We start from the raw sequence: 21,325 nt of genomic DNA, 5'->3' as shown, positions 1-21,325 counted from the left end.
GGCATTATTGGGGATGTACTTGATTTCTTTCATTAATTTACCTTCGTTTGAGTACCTACACTTGCCGTACTGGATATCGCCTCTGGGCAAAATCCGGTTTCAATATACTACGACTACTACTACCAAAACCTCCCCCAATTGCGCCCCTCAATAATGCTTGGCGTTCGAAACTTTACGCAACGAAACGCCTTTGGGCTTTAGGGCTCGGTAAGCCTCTGCGCAGGTGTTTACGCGGGAAGGCCGGCAGCTATCAAGCGGCCCTTGGGTTGTTCGATGTCGTCCATGAGATTTACAAAGGTGCGGACGGTTGGCCATGGGTGTGGGAAGAGGTGGGTCAGAGATCAGCAAGCGGGTTCGGTGTTTGGGATGTCACAGCTGCGGTTCGCGAGAGGGACATGTGGCCGCCGCGGTTGGACGTTGGGTGGGTGCACGTGGGGCAGCGTCCACCGGCCGGCTTAACGGGGTGGCAGCAGGAGCATGTGCTGGGAGCGTTCCTGACCTGTCAACGGAAGGACTGGATCGTGAGAAGACACGTCATCATCATTCTTGACGGATCCGTGCTTACTCCCCTCCAGAACAACAGAACAACAGACCCACGGACCCACGGACCCGGTCAGTCCAGGGCGCAAGTGCATTGATGGCGGTGTCTTGGTGGCCGTGTCACACACTCACGCACGGCTTAGTGCAAGGCACTAGAGTTCGTAATTTAAGGTAAATCCATAGAACCCTTAACGTGTTAAAGAGGAAGGAGGCCAGTGCTGAGTAGGGAGGTGAGTAACAACTGACATCTATTACCCGCATACATCCCATCCAACATCGCTCTCCGTCGCTTTCGCTGGATACCCTTGATTGCTGAGAGACGGCCGCCGCTATGGCACGTCCAAAGATGAAGGTTCCAACATTCAGCAACCTCTTTAAACTCGCAGAAGACGACACGACCTCGGTCGACGGGCACTCAAACACCTCGCGATTATCGCGACGGAGCAGCACGACGAGTAGCATGAGTAGGAGTGCGAGCACTGTTGAGACTTACCGGTATAGAAACGGAGAGATCGTCGCTGACAGCGAACCACGCGACGTGTTAGCGTCAAGGGAAGAGAGGCCCCTTACGCTGAACCCTGGGGGACAATTTGGCACCCAGCCTTCGTTGGGATTGGCGAATGTGCATGTGGGATCAGATCCCGTTGGCCATGTCCAGCCTATTTCTAATTCTCATAAGAGTGGGGGCTCGGGGTGGAGGCCGGCGAGTGGGAGTACGGGCTCGACACAACCACCGCCTTTGACGCCGGCACAGAGTAGTATCAAGAGCTTTGAGAGTGCTAGTCCGAAGATGGGGATGGAGATGAAGTTTCCGCATCCGCATATGTATGTGAATGGGTTGAGGAGTAAGCAGCCTTCGACTACGCCAGCATCGACGGTGTCGGGGCGGATGGAGAGTATGACGGAGAGAGCGATGCGGACGCAGGATATTCCGAGGAGGTACGTACTGTTTGGTTGAGAATGATGGGGATGTATGCTGATGAATGCTACAGTGACGGCACCGTCTGCACGGATTTGGACGAATACGGTCCACGAATTACGCGACAACAGGCAATCGCACAATCTTACCGACAACCATCCACCATGCCGCATTCGTCGTCCGTATCCTCAAAGTCCGGCAAATCAAAACTCAAGATCCCTACTTTCTCGAATTTGGTACGCGTACAGCAACCACAGTCACAACTTTCATCAAGCCCAGCACCACCGAGTATGATGCCGCCACCACCACCGCCTGGGCCGCCGGTTGTGTCAGCGAAGAGTTCGGCGAGGGATTTGCGGGATTCAGGGTTTGATGAGTCGAATCGGTTATCACGGACTTCGACGAACACCACGCACAGGGCTTCACCATCCCTTGCCCCTGCTCCATTCGAACCAGAACGAAGAGAGAGTTTAAGAAGTCAGAGGAGTGTGGCGAGCATGCGGTCGATGCAGAGCATGAGCACGAGTACCACACGTTCGGGAGCAGCAGGAGCGGAGAGAAAACATGTTGTGTTGAAGCAGAAGAGTAGTAAGGCGTTGAATTGGGGCGATGAGCCGGCGCTGCCGACGTTTAGGATAGGAGACGTGCCGAAAACCGTGCTGCCGCCGCTGCCACCTTCGCCGACAATACAGCAGGGGTCTGGGCTTGGGAGGAGACCGAGTGCAGCGACCACCAACAGCGCAGGATCAATGCCGAGTCCGGGACTGAGATTGGGAATGGGGTTGGAGAGTTTCCCGGGTGTACCGATTGTGAAGGATCGGACTGTGATCAGACGGAAAAACAGCCTGGGTCTGAATAAGAATCTGCCGCCGGCGCCGGTTGCACCACCGCCGCCTGTTGGGTTACCCCCTACACCACGGGGTCCACCACCACCGCCAAGTACGGGGATTCCGGGACCGCCTGTATCTGTCGCGCCACCGATTTTCGTGGAGGATGTTAGGATGCTTAGGGGGAGACAACGGTCACTGCCGAGGGAGGAGAGTCAGGTGCGAACTCAACCGGTCATGACGCAGCAAGTTGGGGAGGTGAAAAGGACGTATGTCGCTGTTGACGAGAGTCCGACGTTAGGGCATGCGGAGCTGGATCTGGGTGGACTTGGGGCGGGAGAGAGGATTGGGGATGCGTTGTTGGATGATATGTTGGAGGAGTTGATGCTTCTTGATGATGAGTATGCGCTGGCGCATGAGCAGCTTCACAAAGCTTCTACTACGGCGAGAGTTTTGGTGGAAGAGCCGTTGCCGATGCAGATACCGGTACCGGTTACGCCGAGGAAGGTGGGAAGGATTGGGGTGGGCATTGGGAGTTTTGGAGGGGAACTGGTCCCAGACACGCCGAGGAGTATTAAGAGGAGGAGTGAGCGGACTCAGAGGAGGGATTTGGAGGCTTTGGAGAGGGAGTTGGAGATGATGTGAGGGTGAAGTGCAAAGATACATGGGTATACAGACATTTTGTGAGCGTTGGAGAGGTTTCAGCGGGGTGTTTTTCATTTCTTCTGGGATGTTAAGGAGTTTTGTTTGAGCGTTATACGCGGGATACCTAGGACTATCAAGTTACTATCATCTACCATTCTCTTCGCCGCGTCTGATGACCATGGATCGACGTAGACTCCCGGACCCGGCAAAGCAAGCACACTCCTCATCACTTCATCCCAATTAAAACACAGAAACAAAAAGCAACGAAGCTGTTCAACAGCGATTCATTTTCGTCCAAGTTCGTGTTTAACTTTGACGGACGCAGGTGTCCCAGGGTGGTTGTTGCCTGCAGGCGGGCGCCCCTATGCCCCGCAGTGCCTTTCCCAGGACGCAGGCCACAAACACCAGCCAAACTCCGAGGAGCAACACGACAACCCCCGTCGGACATTGCAAAGCGAGGGACAGGACGACTGTATACCAGCCTGCAACCCTTGATATCTCGCTTACCCTCAAACATTTCGTCAAGACTGACTTGTCCGTATCGCTGTCTTTGGCATTTACCGACGTATCCGCCCGTTTAATTGCTGCATATACCCCATAAGGTCCGGCCCGGTGTGAAGCAACATCCGGAATACACGCTTTGAATGGACTCAACACACCCTTTGCATATCGACATCAGCACCTCTCGACCACGGGAGTCTTCTGCCCTTTCTCTGGTTACGCCAGCCTCTCAGTCTCCACTCGACGAACAGAAACAATCACAAGACATGGAGGAGGAGTCGGCACTGGATGTTCCATCTGTTGGACAGTGGACGTTGACACCGACTGTGAAGACCACGACCACGGTTACTACTACCACGACTACGACGACATACCCGCCCCTGGTTTTGAAGCCACCGAAGAAGAGGCCGGAGTTGGATGCGAGGCAGTATCCGTTGAGGGATGCACCTACGCCGACTTCGTTACGGAGTTTTTCGTTTGAGTTGGATGGTAAGGTATCTAAGTTTGAGGAGAGTGGGGACCCGGAGAGGTCTATCGTGCAGGTAGGACGTGAAGAACTGCCCAGTTCAAGTGCAATGCTAACATGCTCCTACAGCTTCAAGAATCTATTTCCAGGTTACAAAAGACACCCAATACGGGCTATAAGGATCCCCTCGCCCTGCAGGGCAAGCCCAGCGAGTCAGCCTGTGCTGCCGTGCGACAAGTCAAGCGTCCTGGATCCCCTCTGGAGCAATCTTCCTCTGATGCATTGACTGGAAGTGATCCTGGTTCTCACAAGAAAAGGAAGGGTAGGACGGAGTCGATGTCGATGCCGGTTGCCTTGGTTAGCGCCACTACACCGACGTCGAGGCCTGCCGTCCAATATGCGCCTCGTCCTGTGAGAGCTGGCCGCCCTGGCGAGCTCCTTCGTCAGATTCAGCAAGAGCCTACGCCGACGAAACTTGAGGACGCTCCCGCTTTCGATGACGCCCCGGTGCAGCAGGGAACGACTCCACACGAACCGGTTTCACCGACATCAAGTGCTCAGCCTATGTCTCTACCGTCACCGAAGATGTCGCCTATTTCGGCAGCGCTCGCTCGCGGAGGACATGCGTTGGGTTACTTCGACTCGAAACAGGTACATGAACCCGAAGGGGCGACGCAATCGACCACTTTTGAGCGGATACAAAAGTTGGATGCAGCAGATGTGGTGGCGTCAAAGGGGACGCAAGCAATGATGGAGATCCCGACCATGCTCGAAACATTTGACCGTCTTCCGCCAAATGTTCAGACGTACATGATGTACCACCTCCTTCGTCGCTCGAATATCAAGACCTTGCAGTTTGTCGCCGGTGTCGTGAACCCCACCTTGCAGCGCGACTTCCTTGCTCATTTGCCGTACGAGCTGGCGTTGCAGGTATTGCAGTACCTCGATGTTCGGTCCCTGTGTCGGGCGGCGCAGGTTTCGAAACGTTGGAGGGCAATCGTGGATTCGGATGAGTGGACTTGGAAGAGGTTGTTCGAGGCTGATGGTCACAAACTCGATCAAAGAGAGCTGGACAGGGCTATTCAGGAGAGATGGGGGATGCAGGCACCTTTGGAGGCGCCTGAAGTGGTCCATCTGGATGAGGTGCCTGTTGGTTTGCATGTCACTGAGCGCGCTAATCAGGCCAAGAGACGGACTTCGATGGCGGAGTTTGCGGATCAGTTGAAGTCTGAGGGACATGAGGAGCCTCTTCCTTCTCAACACCTGTTCAAGGATATTTACCGGCGTCATCATGTTACGCGGAAGACGTGGATGGATCCTGAGGGTGAGCCGAGGCATATCTCCTTCACGGGACACGGGAGTATGGTTGTGACTTGTTTGCAGTTTGACTCGGAGAAGATTGTGTCTGGATCTGATGATACTTGTATCAATGTTTACGACACTGGTAATGGCGCCTTGAAGAAGAGGCTCAGGGGCCATGAGGGTGGTGTTTGGGCGTTGAGGTATGAGGGGAACACTCTCGTCTCGGGATCTACCGACCGTACTGTCCGTGTCTGGGATATCGAGAAAGGCGAGTGCACGCAGGTGTTCTATGGACACACTTCAACGGTGCGTTGTTTGCAAATTGTGCAACCTCAAATAGTCGGACATGACTCCCGCGGTAAGCCGATGTTTGAGCCCAAGTTCCCGGTTATCGTAACTGGATCTCGTGATTCGACGTTGCGTGTCTGGAAGCTTCCGCAGGAGGATGATGAGCCGTACATCCGTCCTCCTCCGGACTCACCGGGTGAGGCTGGTGGTATCGATCAGATTGGTGACAACCCATACCATCTCCGCACTCTGCAAGGACACACCTCCTCTGTTCGTGCGGTCTCTGCACATGGTGATCAGATGGTCAGTGGTAGTTACGACACCACTGTCCGTGTTTGGCGTATCTCCACTGGCGAGTGTCAATGGATCCTGAGGGGTCATGCGCAGAAGGTCTACAGCGTCGTCATCGATCCCAAACGTCAGCGCTGCGTTAGTGGTAGTATGGACTGGATTGTCAAGGTGTGGAGTATGGAGACTGGTACCTGTTTGTGGAACCTCGAGGGTCATACTTCACTTGTTGGATTGCTGGATCTTTCCGCCGATTACCTCGTTTCTGCTGCTGCGGACTCCACTCTCCGGGTCTGGGATCCTGAGAGTGGACGTTGTGAGTATGTATTGTCTGCGCACACCAGTGCCATCACTTGCTTTCAGCATGATGAGTACAAGGTTGTTAGCGGTAGCGATGGTACGTTGAAGATGTGGGACATCAAAACTGGAAGGTTCGTCAGGGATTTGCTCACTGGCTTGAGCAACGTCTGGCAGATCAGATTCGATGACCGGAGGTGTGTCGCTGCTGTGCAGAGGGACAACCTCACCTGGATTGAGGTCCTGGATTTCGGAGCGGCTGCGGAAGGTGTTCCTGCCGAGGAGCTCGGTACGCGAATGGTGATTCAAGATGATGAGATGTACGATGAAGAAGGGAATGCTCTCATATAAGCAAATGCGCAGCGTTAGTGTTGTTGGGCAGGGAATGGCGGGGATTAGAATGGCTTTGGGAAGGAAGGATCATGGGCTCGGTTGGTATCGTTAGATGTATGTCCGTTGTGTTGGTTGTTTGTCCGGGCATTTTTTTTTCTGATTCTGGGTTTGTTTTTCGGAAGCTTAAGCATTTATGAGTTATTCGTCGTTGGTAATAGCAGTTGGTTTATTTTGCTGTAACACGGTGCCACTTGCGTGGGAAGAATTCGTGTCGATCAACGTTGCGGCTGCGGTCCGAACACGACTGAAGTAGCCTTGATGTCAATGTCACATAGATTACCTCCCTTTCCACGGCTCAGTAAGATGAACTGGCATGTCCCAGGGCCCTGGCCAGCAGACCCATCAATAGCTCAGCGACGTCGTACCAACTCCATCCACTGCTCCAAGGTCAGGTATGGACAAGGCAAGTGTGGCTCCAGTGTATCGTCGCAAAGGGCGGAAGACCAACGGCATTCCTTCGCCTCCTCAGTCGCCGGGCTGTCAACGATGCACTTACAAGTCAGGGTTTCCTCGCAAGGTGTTGGAGAAGATCCTCAACGAGGTGTTTGACTGGAGAGGTACTGCGTATCAGAGGAACCTGGCCGCATGCGCACTGGTGAACAGACAGTGGAACCGTTTGGCAACGCCGCTGCTTTACAGCCACCTCTTCTTGTTTCTGGACGGGTCGTCCGAGTCCCTTCTTGGGAGAGTGAACAAGTGGTATGTCAGCCCTCAGATATGCGCATTTACCCGTAGCTAAAATTCTCGTCGACAGCAACCATACCGGGAAGCATCTTCAATCTATCACCTTCAATGTAAACGCTTGTGCTTTCTGGAGCGAGTTCGATAAGGATGACTTGAGCGACATGGTTGCTGAGGGAAAAATAAGCGATTTGAAACGGCTCTTCCCGGCTGTGAACCACACGCGGGAAGCTTCTTTCGCACGCGTTGTAACCAAGGTTATATCTCAGACGCATGACCTTCGCACGTTTTACTTTGGCACGCTACATTCGATAATGCCAGACTCATCATTTCCAACTTTGGCATCTACCAAAACTTTGACCTCTTTGTTCTTGGGCGGTGCCATTGCCTTGGCATCGACCATAGCACCGGTTCAAGCCGGAACTCACCAGGATGGGAGAGTGAACAGGGAGCTCAAGCGCCTGGAGATTATCAAAGAAATGCCGCAATTACAAACTCTACACTTCATTGCAATGACTCGTTCCAAATTCAAGAAACTCACCCAACGATACGTCCAGGTTTTGGCCGACATTCTTCGTCACCTGCCTTTACTCAGGAAACTACAAGTTCAGGTCGATGAAGCTTCTACAAACGTGTTACTTAGCAATGGAGCTTTTCGATGGTCAAAGTTAGAGGCACTGAAGCTTACTGGTGTCTGCATCGATTCGCCTTCGTTTGACTCCTTTCTCAAAAAGCACACAGGAATCAGGGTCATCGAGTTGTCGAACGTGAGCATCAGATCCGACCCCGACTTCTCTCCGTCTCTCAGTCACAAACCTGGGGTTATTCAACGTCTAGCTGCTTGGACTGATGGGCTGCCTGAAGAGGTGATCCCGCACGTATATTGGCAGATGGATTTTGAAAAAGGCAAAGAAGGCCGACCCTTCCTCCGTATGGTGCGTGTTGACACGGTGTTATGGCCTTTGGATTTTCTCGAATTATGCGACGCTGTCACACATGAACGCGTCTCGTTCTTTTGTGCGATGGTCACAAAGTTTACGTCCAAGATGGCTCTTGCGTGTGGGAAAATGCCCCATCTCAGTCACTTGTTGCTCGCGTGTCGTGAAGGGAAGGCAGGATCTGAGGACAAGGAGCTTGCGGCAGCATTAGGAAAAGGGTGCAAGAGAGTGGAGAAGATGCTGATGTTGGAAGAAGAGAATACTGAAGGACAGGATATTCCAGATGCCGAATTGCTTCTAAAATACGCGGTAAGACAACCCGATCCCCCAAATCACGGCCATGGCTCACAGAAGACGATTTAGAAGCTCTACGGACAAAGTATGAGGAAGTTGCGCACCTTGAACATGAACCTCGGCGAAGCCACAATCAGTCGTAATGATAACGGCGATGTCATTGCAATCAAGGCCACCAAACAGAAGGGGTATATGAATGACATACCTCGCGTATCTCGCTCTGATCATTTTGATCATGTATACGGGAAGGTCTAATGGCAATGTGCCAATTAGCTGGTGCTCTGCAGCTGGGGAATGAAAGGATAAGGTGCAGAACTAGTGGGCGTGGGAGTAAACGTATTTCAGACTTCTCCACTTACAGGTGATTTTGATATGCAATAAGGAATATAACAACGAACGCAAATTATCAATTTAAGGTCACTTGATTAATCTTTTTCAATACCCCCAACTCTCACTCTCTGTAGAAGATAAATGGCCCTTAGCGGCATATCCCACCTCCCCCAGTGTCTCCGGAGCGTAAAACCACCTGTCAAGCTCATATTGCACCTCGTTGAACTCCGCCCCTTTCCCGTGCACCGCAAAACCATTTAACTCAGCGTGATCCTTCCAGGTCTCCAACGGTACCATGGACTCGTCGAATCCTTCCTCATCCTCCACGTCGACGACGACCTGCTTCTTGCCAGTGCGCTCATCAATGACAATGCGGGTCGAACCCCAGGAGAAGTTGTCCATCTGCCAGAAGGCATACACGGGGAGCAGGAAAGAGTAAACTGGGTATGCCAGGATATACGTGATCATCCAGCCAATATGCTGCCATTGACGCTTGACGATAAACACAATCGCTTGCAAGCCATACACGGCCGCGATCATGATGATGGAGATCAACGGGAATGCACCTGCGCCAGAAGACACGACGTAGATGAGGTAAACGATGTACGCAAAAGTCGCCGGAAGGATGATGGTACCGAAGAGGTCGATAATAACAACGAAGCGCATGCTGAAACAACAGAACCCACACAGGTTCGGCAAGAACATGAGCTCAGCCAAGTTGTGCACTGTAGAATTGATCCAACGACGACGCTGGGACAGAAGCACAGAGAAGTCCTCCGGACACGTGGTGACAGCGAATGCGTCGGGAGTGAACGTCATCTTGTACATCGGAAAATGCTTGGTCAGCAACGTCGTCAAGTACCGATCCTCACCAAGCGAAAGCAAGTTCTTCTTGTGCAGCGTGTCGACATGGTTATCAGAGTACTCCCTGATCACCTTATCCGAAATAATGAGAGGCTTGTGCTTATCGACGGTACGAAGACGGTACATGGTGAAACACCCCGGCAAACAAGTAACAGAGCCAAAGAGCGACTCGAAGGCCTTAGACAAGTGATGCGAGATGTAGTACTCGAACACCTGGATCATCGTCCACCACGATCCCTCTTCATTCTCAATGCTCGTCTCACCACAAATACCGATGATCTTCGAGTCGTTCGCACAACATGCCACGAGCCTGTTCAAACTGTCCGAACGAACCTGGGTATCGGCATCCACCATGAGCATGTACTCATACACATGAGGCTCAACACCAATCAAGTTCGTGATCTGATGGTAAATCTCCAACTCCAGCGGGTTCAATGGCTTATTGAAGTGCACGCGGTTCAAGAACTGCATCAGCAAGACCTGAGAGTCACGCTTACCGCGGTTACCCGGCTTTGACCTTTCTGAGGGTTTGCCACATTTGACGATTACGCAATACGGGACAACGTGGCCATCAAACTCATACAATCCCGCATAGACCCGTCCATAGTTCATCTGCTTCGATCCCTCTCCAACCGACTTCATCGGAAGAAGGGGCGGCTCATTTTTGGTCGTGTCGACACCAAGGATATCAAGAATGATCTGCGACGTCGACTTCTCATTCCCGCCTCCCGTAACGATTCCGTCAACAATGATAAACATCAACTTCCGCATATCATCATACTCCAAATCCGCCAACGAATCAATTGCTTTGCGCAGGGAATCCTCACCCTCAGTATACGCCGGTACCTGCAAAATCACAAACTTATTCTGCCTCGCCGGCCTCCTCTTCGATCCGAATTGCAAGGCACTCAAGAACTTGATCAAGATGACGGAACAAAGAATGCAGGTGAATCCGAGCAAGATGTAGTTATTCACCTGACACCTGGCAGACTTCCTGAAGTCGACTCGGCCGACATAGAACGCGTTCTGTAAACACTGATACGTAGCAGCCCGCGTCGTCTCATTAATTGCCGGTGACTTCCAGAACTGACTGGAGATATCCTGACCAGCACTCCCGACAAACATACTCTCCACCGTCGGGTCAAAGAAGGAATAAGTGGGATCCCCTTGCATGATCTCCTTCGTGGCAAAATACTGGGTAAGGTCATACACCCTCCCATCAATAATCGCAATATTCTCCTGCTCGTTACTGCCCATATTATCGATATCATCCACACTAATCACCAAATCACCCTTCCAGAACGTTTTGATCTTTGGGGCGAAGGTGTTCTGATACCAATTGATATCGTACAACTTCGTCGTAGGATTGCCCTCCTTGATGGGACCGGAATAGTGCATAGCTGTCGACACGGACGCAATCGTCAGGTTTGGATACAACCAGACCGTCTCTTCCGTGACCAATCCCGGACACGCAGCCGTCAACGGCGGCGGAAAGTACTCTGTCAAATCCAGCCCCGCGAATTGCTTCATATTCGCAGCCCCCGTCGTCGTAGTGCTATCAGAATGCTGCAATTTCCAGAACTTGGATATATCATACACCCCACCCCTAATACTCACCCAGAAGTTATCGTCATTGGTATGCTGCGCGACCTCCTTCGCATCCCAGACTTTGTCAAACTCCGGACAGAGGAGCTTCCCGAGGAAGATAATGTAGAAAATCACCGCACCACAGAGCAACGCAATCCCAAAACAGATCGTCAATTTCTCACGCCATGCCATACGCACGTCCGGACGACGCATACCACCGACATAGCGGAGGAGGAAGGAGGGGATCCACCACGTACACCCCCACACGATCGCCACCCAAATTTTCCGAGCCGTAGTGGTCTTGACCTCAACAACCATCGGCGCATGATGTCCAGCCTCCAACTTAACATCGAGGGGATACGTCCCGTTAATCGCGTACTCCTCCGCAGGCGGCAACAAATCCTCCCGACTCTGCATAAAATCATCATACAACAAACTCTCCTCCACACCCCCAACCTCCCCTTCGCCCTCGCCCTCCCCCTGCTCAATCCCCATCATGAGCCCATCCTCCAAAAACCTAAACATCTCCTCCGAAATCCAAACACGCTCCCGACCCTCGACGACATCATCACCATTCACGAAACCATGCATGGAGCAAAAATCGGAGAGGTTACCGGGCTCGATGAGAAGGTGTCCGAAGCGTTCCCAGAATTCGGCGTGGGTGTAGTCGGATGTGATGGTGTTATACGGCATCGTCGATAACGCCGCCAAATTGAACAAACGTGCTTGAGCCGAGGTGGCGGCAGCATCCCACTCCCCGTTCCCGTGTCCCCTGAGCTCCATCCAAGCCCACAAACGCGCATTGCTCAGTGTCGCTTTGTAGGCTTCTTGGTGCATCACACCCTCTCCTTGAAGGTCATTCTGCATCACATCCTCAAACACCCCACGTAGCGGACTCATCCCATCAACAATCCCATACAAATTCTCAACCGTCTCAATCCTCTTCGTCTCCTGTAAATCATTCTCGAGCGTTTGCACATCCACCAACGATTCGTCTTGGAGCGCAACGAGTGTCTCGATTCCGTCGAGATGCAGCTCGCGGAGGACAGTTTGCGAGTGTTGGGAGATGTAGTCGGAGCAGATCTTATCCGTAGGGCAGGGGAACCATATCGTATTGACGATACTCCCTGCATCACCGGTATACATCCCAGTATTCACGCGTCCACACACGACTTTGGTAATCCAGCGCTGTACAATGCCATAGATGACCGAAGCGACGTAACTCCTCCCCTCAATCAAGCAGAGGGTGTTCAACGCTTCACCCTCCATGAACAATACATCCGCCGCATCCTGAATTCGCTCATTATCCGGTTTGTCTGAGGCGGTTAGGTGCCATAACGCAGTCAACAGACAAAGTAAATACCGCCATTTCTCACCCACGAATCCAAAAGCTTTTAGATGTCCAGTGAAGAGGGCGAGGTCAGGGACGGATTCGTGTTCGTGGATGGGTTTGAGGTAGCGTAGGTTTAGGGCTTCGCGTTCTTGCTCTGTTGTTGCGGAGTAGAGGAGCCAGCCCAATAATCCATCGACACCGTGAAGTGTAGGGGGAGATGGGACGAGGATGGGGTGGAAACTAGCGGAGAGGATGGAGTTATCGACAGCGTGGAACGCGGTACGAAGGAGGAGAGGGGTAGAGGGGGTAAATGCTGTCAGAAGTTGTATACCGGCGATAGTGATTTCGTCGGTGATATATGGGAGGAGATGGAGGAGTGCCTTTGATTCCCTATAGGAGTTTTAGCACAATTTACATAGTGATGCAAGTTATGTGTCTCTCATACTCATTTATGATACCGATAACCTGGTCTTCAGACCTCTTCCACGCATGTTCGAAGACTCGGCTCGACAATAAACCTATTCCCCATTCCTTGAAGGATTTCTCTTCATCTGTGTAGCCATCAGTCTCGGCATTTGCGTATTCGGAGCGGTGGTCGAATGTGAGGAAGGTCGTTGGCGTCAAGAATGTCGAGCCGGTAGGGAAGGCAGCATACAACTCAGCCAGCAAGTTCGGCGGCATCGTTTACCGTTCTCTTAACGACAGACTCGCAACGAATGGACTGCTGGTGTAGTTGAAGGGCTGGTGTAGCGGGTGAATGCCCTCTTGATAGCAGAGGGTGGAGCCACACATGACTGTTCCAGCGTTCTATTTCAGGCAGAGTGCCGAAGGTTCAGGCATGCCGCGGCCCCCGGATGGGTTGGATTTTGGCTCATCGATGTGCGTCGCGCTGCATCCCCGCAAGGGCCCGCGAACAAGGGTGCTATATTTAGAACATGCCGGTATGGGGAGGTACACGGAGAGCAAGTTGATCTGTTTTTCAATGGTTATAGAGCTGAAAGGCCCTTGAAGAGCTTGGAGTGCTGGGCGTCATTGGCAATCACGGGCGATAACGATTCCGATAAGCTCTATGGCCATGATCATGAACGTTGTACTCGAAGAAGATCAGTGCAACAACCATCGACATGTCCTGGACTGAGAAGGCAATCGAGCAACTGGGTCTTATCCCTCACCCTGAAGGAGGTAAGGCCTCAGAAACCTGCCCAACTACGTATCCACACGACGTCTAACGATCAGCGGGCAGGTTACTTCAAAGAAACCGACCGAGCAACGAGCACCATCTCAGCCCCCGCCTCATACTCCCAATCCCCACCGACCCGAAACTTAACAACAACAATCTTCTACCTCCTCGACTCCCGCTCCCCCAAGGGGCACTTCCATACCAACAAATCCCCCACCACCCACTTCCACCACCGCGGTCGTGGGATCTACGTCCTCATCCCTAAAGACGGGAGTAGAGACGTGATTGAGTATGAGGTGGGCCAGGAGAGTGGGCGGTTGCAGTGGATTGTTACCGGGGAGTATTGGAAGGCGAGTTATTTGCCGGAGGGGGAGGAGGGGTGCTTGATTAGTGAGGTTGTTGCGCCGGGTATGTGTTTTGAGGAGGGAAGTCTGTACTTATGATGGGTTACTGACGACTGGGTGGATAGGTTTCGAATTTGATGATCATGAGTTCATGAGTAAGGAGGAGTTGGTGAGGCTTGTTGGGGAGGAGAAGGCGAAGAAGTATGAGTGGTTGTTGAGGAAGGAGGAGCAGAAGGAGTAGGAAAAGAACAACAACAACCAAGTAGATCCGGCTATTCACCAAAAGTGATACATCCAGGAGGCGATTGCTCGTCTCGGGAGTTGGTAGTCATAGCGAAAAAGACAGTAAATTCGACGGCGCCGAGGCAGCGCAGATCAAACGCAATCAAATCAGATCATCCCATCATCTCAAAACGACCACAGCTTACAATCTATCCTGATACATTCATGACCCCCTCCGTCAAATGGTGGCTTACTGGGCGACCCACGCGCACGTCCGGCAATTTAAAGTTGCGTCCAAAACCAGCCGCGCATCCTCCGATCCATTCGAACCTCTCTACACAACCAACAACCACCGTTTACCAAGTGAACAACATGCCAGAGCTCAAACAGCTCGTGATCAAAGCCCGCGCTTCACCCAGCGCATCCCAGGCCGAACTCCAAATCTACGCTCGGGTAAGTCCCCCTCAGTCGCACGCGCGACGCGTTGAACTGACAGAGAGACACAGCTCCCATCCTCACCACCCGGAACCCACATCCCCCTCTACACCCTCTCCAACCGCTCAACCTGGCGCTCCTCCCAAACTCAAATCCACTTCCTCAACCCGGATGGAACTTCTTCTGAGGCGAATGATGCGACGGAGGTGTTGGGTGTGCCTATGACGTCATCGGAGGGGGAGGGTGGGAGTGATGCTGAGACGGAGCCAATTGGGGAAGAGGAAAGGCAAGGGGAGCAGGGAGAGGAGACGGAGTATCATTCTTTTGCGACGGGAGATACGACGATGACGATGGGAGAGGAGAGGCCGACGACGGGTGCGCCACCGACGAGGGCGGGAGACGGTGATCCGGATGCGCGCACATCGACCAATGCTCCCTCTACTCGTCGTGCCAGTGGCTCCCCTACATCTCCTTCATCTCCTCCAAAGATCAAGCGCGCTTGCTCCGGCGACAAACAGTCACCAGAGACACCTCGTCGTCCCTCCCATGGCGGTGCCGGCGCCGATAAACCCCGCCGCGTTCAAACCGAGGGCGCAAACAACAACGGTAGCACCCCCGGCGGAAGCCGCATCCCCCTCCTGAAGCGTTCCTCCACCATGGATACCCAGAAATCCACGGGAACGGTAATCCACAAACCCCGTCCGCGGACCGCGTCGCCAAAGTATGAGGCTGCGCAGGCGGAGGGCGGTGGAGAGCAGAAAACCCCGCCGCCGAGTTATGGGTTTGCCGCAACGCAGGGGACGACTGGGCAGCAGGGTACGCCGAGTGACAGTGGTGTGAGTACCTCGCAGCCTGGGTTGGCCTATCTGGAGGGAACTCCGGAGGCTGCGGTGGCGGGTGGGAATACGTGGGCGAGTGTAGCGGCCGAGACGCCCGGGTTTGGAGCTCCGATCGTTGAGAACAAACCTGCGGCCGTGTTTGCGGCTAAGACTCCGGAGCGGGAGACGCCGCCGTATGATGTTGGTGAGGATGAATCTGCGGAGATGGAGAGGAACCTGGACCCCCATGTTCTTGATATTGGTGGTGTGTTGACGCTCAAGTTCCCGGAGCACCGTGAATTCAAGGGGGATGTCCTCGTACAAATCAGTGCGAAGGTACCAATCTACCAAGCGACCCGTGGAATGTGGCAGTGGTTCGAGCTGGACGGGTTACCGCAAGCCAATTGTTCTGCTCGCGTCGAGTTTGAAGTCGAAGGTAGTGATGAACAGCAGTTCAAGGCGCACCCAGCTTCGGACGAGGTCAAGGAGGGGGAGAGTACGATTAGTGCTACCTATGACCTCCGCTCGGCGGGACAGAGCGACAGAGCGTGGTATGTTGAGTGGAGGGAGAGGGTCGATGCGCTGCCCTTGGAGTACACCGGGAAGTGCGAGACCTCGACGACTCTCGATAGTGATATTGATGGTAAGTCAACTGAGACAAGAATCTTGCATTCCGTGTATCTGTACTTTACGGAGGAGGATGACGAGGCACTTCCTGATACCGAGAAAGCGATTGTGGAGCTCCATGTGGATGGGTGGACGCCTTCGCGGGGTGAACTCGTGAAGGTCGGTGATGTGGGACACGACTGGGAGTGGACAGAGGAGGGCACCATCAAAGTCACTCGACCTACAGACCAAGCCATGGATCTCCTCCAAATCGTATTCTCAGAGAAAACGAGGTCTCGGGCACCGATGAAATTGGTCGTACCGAGGGTGTACCCGGTTGTTTGCCAGGGTGTTTCGTCGCATGTCACTGTTATCCAACCTGGGCTTCCGCTTGAGTTCAGCCTTGAGCAGGGCCCGAAGGGGTGGGTTCGTGTTTCGAGGGGGGTTGATACGCATGTCGTGGCGAAGTTTGACTCCATCTCCGAGGACCCAGCGAGGACAGAGGCGGTCATCGTGCAGGCGACGTTCTTGACGCCCGCTGTGGTCAGTGGACTCGCGGGATGGCTTGCGGATGCGGATGGAAAGTTGGCGTGTGATTCTGTCAAAATCACGGTTGAGGAGAGTAAGATTACCGGGGAGAAAGCTTTGAAGTGCCGGTTTATCAAATTTCTTGCTACGGTAAGGTCTGATGAGGAGCAAGATGAGTTGTTGCATGTCGTTGGACCGGCTGAAGGTGACTTAGTCTTTGCGCAGGTAAATGACACCATCGCTGGGTTAAATGTGCTCTTCAAGGATAAGACTGGACACGGACTGCGAGTCAAGGACTTAACAGGTGGTGCGAAGGCGCATAGGATTGAGTTGACATGGCAGGTTCCGATCGGTGTTACGGGCAAGGAGAGGTTGGAGTTGCCGTATGTGTTGGACAGGAGCGTCAAAGATTTTCAGGCAAACTTTGATGTTGACAAACGTACGTAGTTGGTTTGTCGAATTCGTGGTACGAAGGCTAACGACCTGTGTACAGTGACCCGAGCTGTCTTCAGCTGCAAACACCCCTTCTCGACTCGCGAGCACAAGCTCAAGCACTCCGACTTCGACCATGTTACGATGCACTACCTGCCCCCAGGTACCAAGTCAGCAGTTCAGTACACCTCGCGTGAACCCGAGGTGAAGCGAACCGTGAAGAAATGGCGCCGCTGGGGGAAGGCTTTGGGATTGCTTACCCTGCTCACGCTGGGTACCGCAGCCTGGACTGGTCGTAACGCACTTAACGATATCCGGGATGGCTTGGCCAAGGTCCATCATATCCCCGAGATCGCGCACAGGGTGGAGGATATCGCGCAGCAGAACAGGGCGTTGGGAGAGCAGTTGAATACGTTGAACGCAGCGTGGTCCGAGTCTCCGAGGATTGGTACCGATCGGTCGATGTGGGAGCATCCATCAGACCATCCCATTGCTGGAGAGAACCTCCATGTGGGGTGTCCGGTTGAGGAGGTCGTTGCGAGTGTTCCTGAGGATTACGAGGTCGTCCGGGAGGAGCTCGAGAATATTGGAATTCACACCCGTGGAAGACTCGAAGTTCAGGATGCGGAGAAGAGTCGATTCAAGAATGCGTTCAGTGGATGGTTCAATGCGAGGCCGACGGTGGTTGTAAGGGCACCTCCTTCTTACTAATAGCAGCGTGGGAAAGGCCGGATGTTAGACGGATTTTGTTCTTGGTGTATACCTATTTATATCTGCTTATTCTTCTATTTGTATAATCTAATCTTAAGTTGGAGTTTTGTTAACCATCGGACATGAGGATTTCCTTGACCTCAAGCAGGTGACCCTTCTCGAGGCATAACACCCGTGGTGGTTGATTGCGTCGCACCATCACTTATCCCCCGCTTCAGCCACACACGCGCCACTCTGGCCGCGGACTGGGATAGAGTAACCTGGACAGCGCGAGACGGGAAGGAGATAAGGAGGAAGTTTTGCAGTTATGCCTCTCCATCCAGGTATGTGCCAAGTTGCTGTTGCTCGAAGCCGACTGACAATTCCGCACAGCCGCTTTCCTGGGTGTCGCCGTGGTCCTTGCGGGTTCGCTCATCATTTACCAGGAGGTGTGTAGTCTATCGCATAGCGTTCCCGTTCCTCTGGATACGCTGCTGACAATTCATACAGTGGGATGAAGTCGTGGATCTTGCAGAGCGAAAGTTCGGCATTCGTTTGCCGCGTAAACGTGAACGGAACTTGCACGCTGCGTTTTCGTCTGGCCACGGGAGGGCAGGGCGCCGCGCCCAAGAGGAGCAGGAGGAGCCTGTCGCTTGGGGTACGGAGAGTGGTAGAGATGTCTTTGTAAGTGAGCATGAGCTGCAAGAACGACGTCGTCAGGCAAGTAGGAGGAGTGGAGTGCAGAGCTCGACAGATGGCGGGTCGGTGTACTTGACGGCGCCAAACACTCTGCGGCGCCACATCGCCAGTCCTATTGAAAAGGATAGTTCGGATTGTACGACTTCATCCACCATCACTTCGACACCGGGAACGCCTAAGCCCGCTGCTGATGCACACTTAATCGACTTGAACACAGAGGGGTTGCGCGTCGATAACCCCTTCAGCGACGAACATGCCTCAAATTTGGTTCTCCCAGTCCATCAAGCAGAGTCTTCCACGCATGAGTTGGGAAACCTATCAAGTGAAACTCCGGAGGAATCGCCTGAGCTTGTTCTCACGCCCAGTTCCTCCTCCCCTCTCGCCTCTCTTCACTCCCCGGGCCTCACCTCCCCCACCTGGACGGCCTCCTTCAGTTCCGGGACTGCGAGTCCTGAGCTTGTCATGGCTCCCTCACACCACGATATCCGTGCTGTTAGTTCTGCTTCGGAGGACGAAGGTGAGGAGGAGGAGGGGACGAGGAGTTTGGCTTCGTCGACAAGTGAATGGTGTGAGATTGATGAGAGTACGAGTTCCACAGGAAGTTTGACGAGGAGTTTTCAGGGGAGTTTGTGAGGTTGTATGGTCAGATAGGGTATGAGAAGGAGCTAGTTGAAGCATTCTTTTTGTGAGGATGGCCTGCTACCCTTCCGAATACCCAGGGGCAAGCACGCTGGGGCGTGCGAATTTCGTTATGTATGACCGTGAGCGAGTACTGCGATGGATTCTAATGATTTTAAAGAAAAGTCCGGGCTAAAGGCTCGAGTAGGCCTGTAACCTTCTCTCCGATCCATGGCCAGCTGGTCGCCGTAGTGACTGATTGCACATGCATATTCCTACCTAGCCCCATCTCTCAAGTCCCGCTCTAATCACACCTGCACGACGCCCCTTTACATGTACACATCAAATTCCCCGGGCCCCAGAGTAGGTAATATGGGAAGCAACAATTGAGCGAGAAGATAAAAGAAGGAACTTTCATCATTATGGCTGTTGAGGTTGGAGCAGGTCTGCATGAAGTCCGAGTTCGTCACAAACGTCTAATAACTTCCCACAGTCGTTATCGCTACCGGTCCGTTTGTTCTCGGTTGCGTCGCCGTGGTCGCTACCGATACAACCATCTCTTGGCAGGTGTGTAGGTTGCTTCGAAAAGATGACTGCAATGAACTGAGGAAAGGAAAGAGGCACAGACATTGTCTGCGACGGCTAACATTTCACAGTTGGTTCCCGCAAAGGAACCAAAGTCCCGTACTTTTGTCTGGAGATCCAAGGCCACATTTCCATGCTGGCCTCAAGAAAGTATCATAGGATGGGATGCCTGACCGCCCCCGGCTATATTGCATATCCTGGGAAGGCCACATCCGAGCACACGCTCGGTGGGTTGCGGTGCTCCTCTCGTTCGAGATCCTGAAAGGGCAGATTTGGAGAGGATTTTCTAACCGTACCCGGGAACACCATGAAGCACCTGGTGGTCCCCGTGGCATCTGATATCCTGAGTCTGGACTGGCTTGTGTCCGTTAACTTGTGCGCAGCAATGTTCTCCATGTCTTTTGTACTGCGTCTTTGAAATCGTTATTGTAAACCAAAGATTGCCCTCAGGCGCTCCAGCACGGCAAGATCGAGCGCTGTCGAAAAGGTGCGTGGAAAACGGTCTGTCCTCGAATTCGGCAATCCGGCCGCGGCCGCATGCCTATCAGGAAAATCGAAGTAGTCATATCGCCCACGACTGTGTAGTAGAGCCTTCAACGCTTCCCATTACTATTAGAACTGACTCTTAAACTGCCTTTCCAGTCTCCAAGGAACGTTAAATGTTCCTTATGTCGACCGTACCGCCAAGCGAGAGCTACGGCGCTAGTGGACTCCGTTAGCGTGGCTTGCGCAAGTGATATGGGCAAACTCAACGCCGTTTTCGATTGCTATCAAAGTCGACGCAGCTTTGTTTACTTAGGAGGGCTATATTCTTACGATGAACAAGTGAACAAACGTGCCGTCAACGACAATCGTATAACGATGTGTATCCATAGAAAGAGAAGCCCTATCAGCTTAAAACTCCAGTTACCCAGAAAAAATACCCTTATCGTATCAATCCCGACTTGATCCTAGCACTTGGCGAAACAAAGAAAAGAGTGTACATCCGGTAAACGACCCAAGCGCTTACTGACCACCACGAAGACGGAGGACGAGGTGAAGCGTCGACTCCTTCTGGATGTTGTAATCGGAGAGAGTGCGGCCGTCTTCGAGCTGCTTACCGGCGAAGATAAGACGCTGCTGGTCGGGAGGAATGCCCTCCTTGTCCTGAATCTTGGATTTGACGTTGTCGATGGTATCCGAGGATTCGACTTCGAGGGTAATCGTCTTACCCGTAAGGGTCTTAACGAAGATTTGCATACCACCGCGGAGACGGAGGACGAGGTGGAGGGTGGACTCCTTCTGGATGTTGTAATCGGAGAGAGTGCGGCCGTCCTCGAGCTCTGCAAAAACGTTAGCATACATTCCATTAACGTAGACGATCGGGTGGCAAACTCACGCTTTCCGGCGAAAATCAAACGCTGCTGGTCGGGAGGGATACCCTCCTTGTCCTGAATCTTAGACTTGACATTGTCGATGGTGTCAGAAGACTCGACCTCGAGGGTGATGGTCTTGCCGGTGAGGGTCTTGACGAAGATCTGCATACCACCACGCAACCTCAACACAAGGTGGAGAGTAGACTCCTTCTGGATGTTGTAGTCGGAGAGGGTGCGGCCATCCTCAAGCTCTGTGTCGCCACCAAGGTTAGCATACACGCCAAAACAAACGCGTCAATGGGGCAAAACTCACGCTTTCC

At 53.0% G+C, this 21,325-nt stretch overlaps 8 protein-coding genes across 8 annotated transcripts in view; 6 read left to right on the top strand and 2 right to left on the bottom strand.

Annotated features, from left to right (window-relative positions):
• Positions 1 to 861: 861 nt before the first annotated feature.
• SAICODRAFT_70942 (uncharacterized protein) lies at positions 862 to 3,038 on the top strand. The gene is made up of 2 exons (XM_019170629.1): positions 862 to 1,479; positions 1,533 to 3,038. The coding sequence occupies exons 1-2, from the start codon at positions 872 to 874 to the stop codon at positions 2,929 to 2,931; spliced, it is 2,007 nt and encodes a 668-aa protein (XP_019024463.1). The 5' UTR covers positions 862 to 871; the 3' UTR covers positions 2,932 to 3,038.
• A 303-nt stretch (positions 3,039 to 3,341) lies between these two features.
• SAICODRAFT_18848 (WD40 repeat-like protein) lies at positions 3,342 to 6,552 on the top strand. The gene is made up of 2 exons (XM_019166020.1): positions 3,342 to 3,974; positions 4,028 to 6,552. The coding sequence occupies exons 1-2, from the start codon at positions 3,576 to 3,578 to the stop codon at positions 6,422 to 6,424; spliced, it is 2,796 nt and encodes a 931-aa protein (XP_019024462.1). The 5' UTR covers positions 3,342 to 3,575; the 3' UTR covers positions 6,425 to 6,552.
• Positions 6,553 to 7,885: 1,333 nt separating this feature from the next.
• On the top strand, positions 7,886 to 8,858 carry SAICODRAFT_18847 (uncharacterized protein). The gene is made up of 2 exons (XM_019166019.1): positions 7,886 to 8,394; positions 8,449 to 8,858. The coding sequence occupies exons 1-2, from the start codon at positions 8,038 to 8,040 to the stop codon at positions 8,632 to 8,634; spliced, it is 543 nt and encodes a 180-aa protein (XP_019024461.1). The 5' UTR covers positions 7,886 to 8,037; the 3' UTR covers positions 8,635 to 8,858.
• SAICODRAFT_112746 (uncharacterized protein) lies at positions 8,452 to 13,323 on the bottom strand. The gene is made up of 2 exons (XM_019165322.1): positions 12,952 to 13,323; positions 8,452 to 11,370 (listed from the first exon to the last, which is right to left on the bottom strand). The coding sequence occupies exons 1-2, from the start codon at positions 12,982 to 12,984 to the stop codon at positions 8,815 to 8,817; spliced, it is 2,589 nt and encodes an 862-aa protein (XP_019024460.1). The 5' UTR covers positions 12,985 to 13,323; the 3' UTR covers positions 8,452 to 8,814.
• A 107-nt stretch (positions 13,324 to 13,430) lies between these two features.
• SAICODRAFT_30095 (uncharacterized protein) lies at positions 13,431 to 14,423 on the top strand. The gene is made up of 3 exons (XM_019167589.1): positions 13,431 to 13,675; positions 13,737 to 14,081; positions 14,143 to 14,423. The coding sequence occupies exons 1-3, from the start codon at positions 13,618 to 13,620 to the stop codon at positions 14,256 to 14,258; spliced, it is 519 nt and encodes a 172-aa protein (XP_019024459.1). The 5' UTR covers positions 13,431 to 13,617; the 3' UTR covers positions 14,259 to 14,423.
• Positions 14,424 to 14,568: 145 nt separating this feature from the next.
• SAICODRAFT_18844 (uncharacterized protein) lies at positions 14,569 to 17,837 on the top strand. Its single transcript, XM_019166018.1, has 3 exons — positions 14,569 to 14,692; positions 14,746 to 17,065; positions 17,120 to 17,837. The coding sequence occupies exons 1-3, from the start codon at positions 14,612 to 14,614 to the stop codon at positions 17,767 to 17,769; spliced, it is 3,051 nt and encodes a 1,016-aa protein (XP_019024458.1). The 5' UTR covers positions 14,569 to 14,611; the 3' UTR covers positions 17,770 to 17,837.
• A 239-nt stretch (positions 17,838 to 18,076) lies between these two features.
• SAICODRAFT_7067 (uncharacterized protein) lies at positions 18,077 to 19,080 on the top strand (the record flags this gene model as incomplete). Its single annotated transcript, XM_019170601.1, has 3 exons — positions 18,077 to 18,092; positions 18,142 to 18,197; positions 18,259 to 19,080. The coding sequence occupies 3 exons, from the start codon at positions 18,077 to 18,079 to the stop codon at positions 19,078 to 19,080; spliced, it is 894 nt and encodes a 297-aa protein (XP_019024457.1).
• Positions 19,081 to 20,655: 1,575 nt separating this feature from the next.
• SAICODRAFT_65409 (ubiquitin) overlaps positions 20,656 to 21,325 on the bottom strand; it is a gene marked incomplete at its 3' end in the record, with an annotated part of 1,656 nt that continues 986 nt past the window's right edge. The window contains exons 6-7 of the mRNA XM_019170142.1: positions 21,029 to 21,256; positions 20,656 to 20,972 (exon numbers count right to left, since the gene is read on the bottom strand). Coding sequence (XP_019024456.1) covers positions 20,656 to 20,972; positions 21,029 to 21,256 — 545 coding nt within the window. The remainder of the gene's footprint in view (positions 20,973 to 21,028; positions 21,257 to 21,325) is intronic.

Source organism: Saitoella complicata, assembly GCF_001661265.1.
Source record: "Saitoella complicata NRRL Y-17804 unplaced genomic scaffold SAICOscaffold_10, whole genome shotgun sequence".
Lineage (NCBI taxonomy): Eukaryota > Fungi > Ascomycota > Saitoellomycetes > Saitoellales > Saitoellaceae > Saitoella > Saitoella complicata.
The sequence above is the reverse complement of the archived record's forward strand: the minus strand, read 5'-3'. Positions and strand labels throughout refer to the sequence as shown.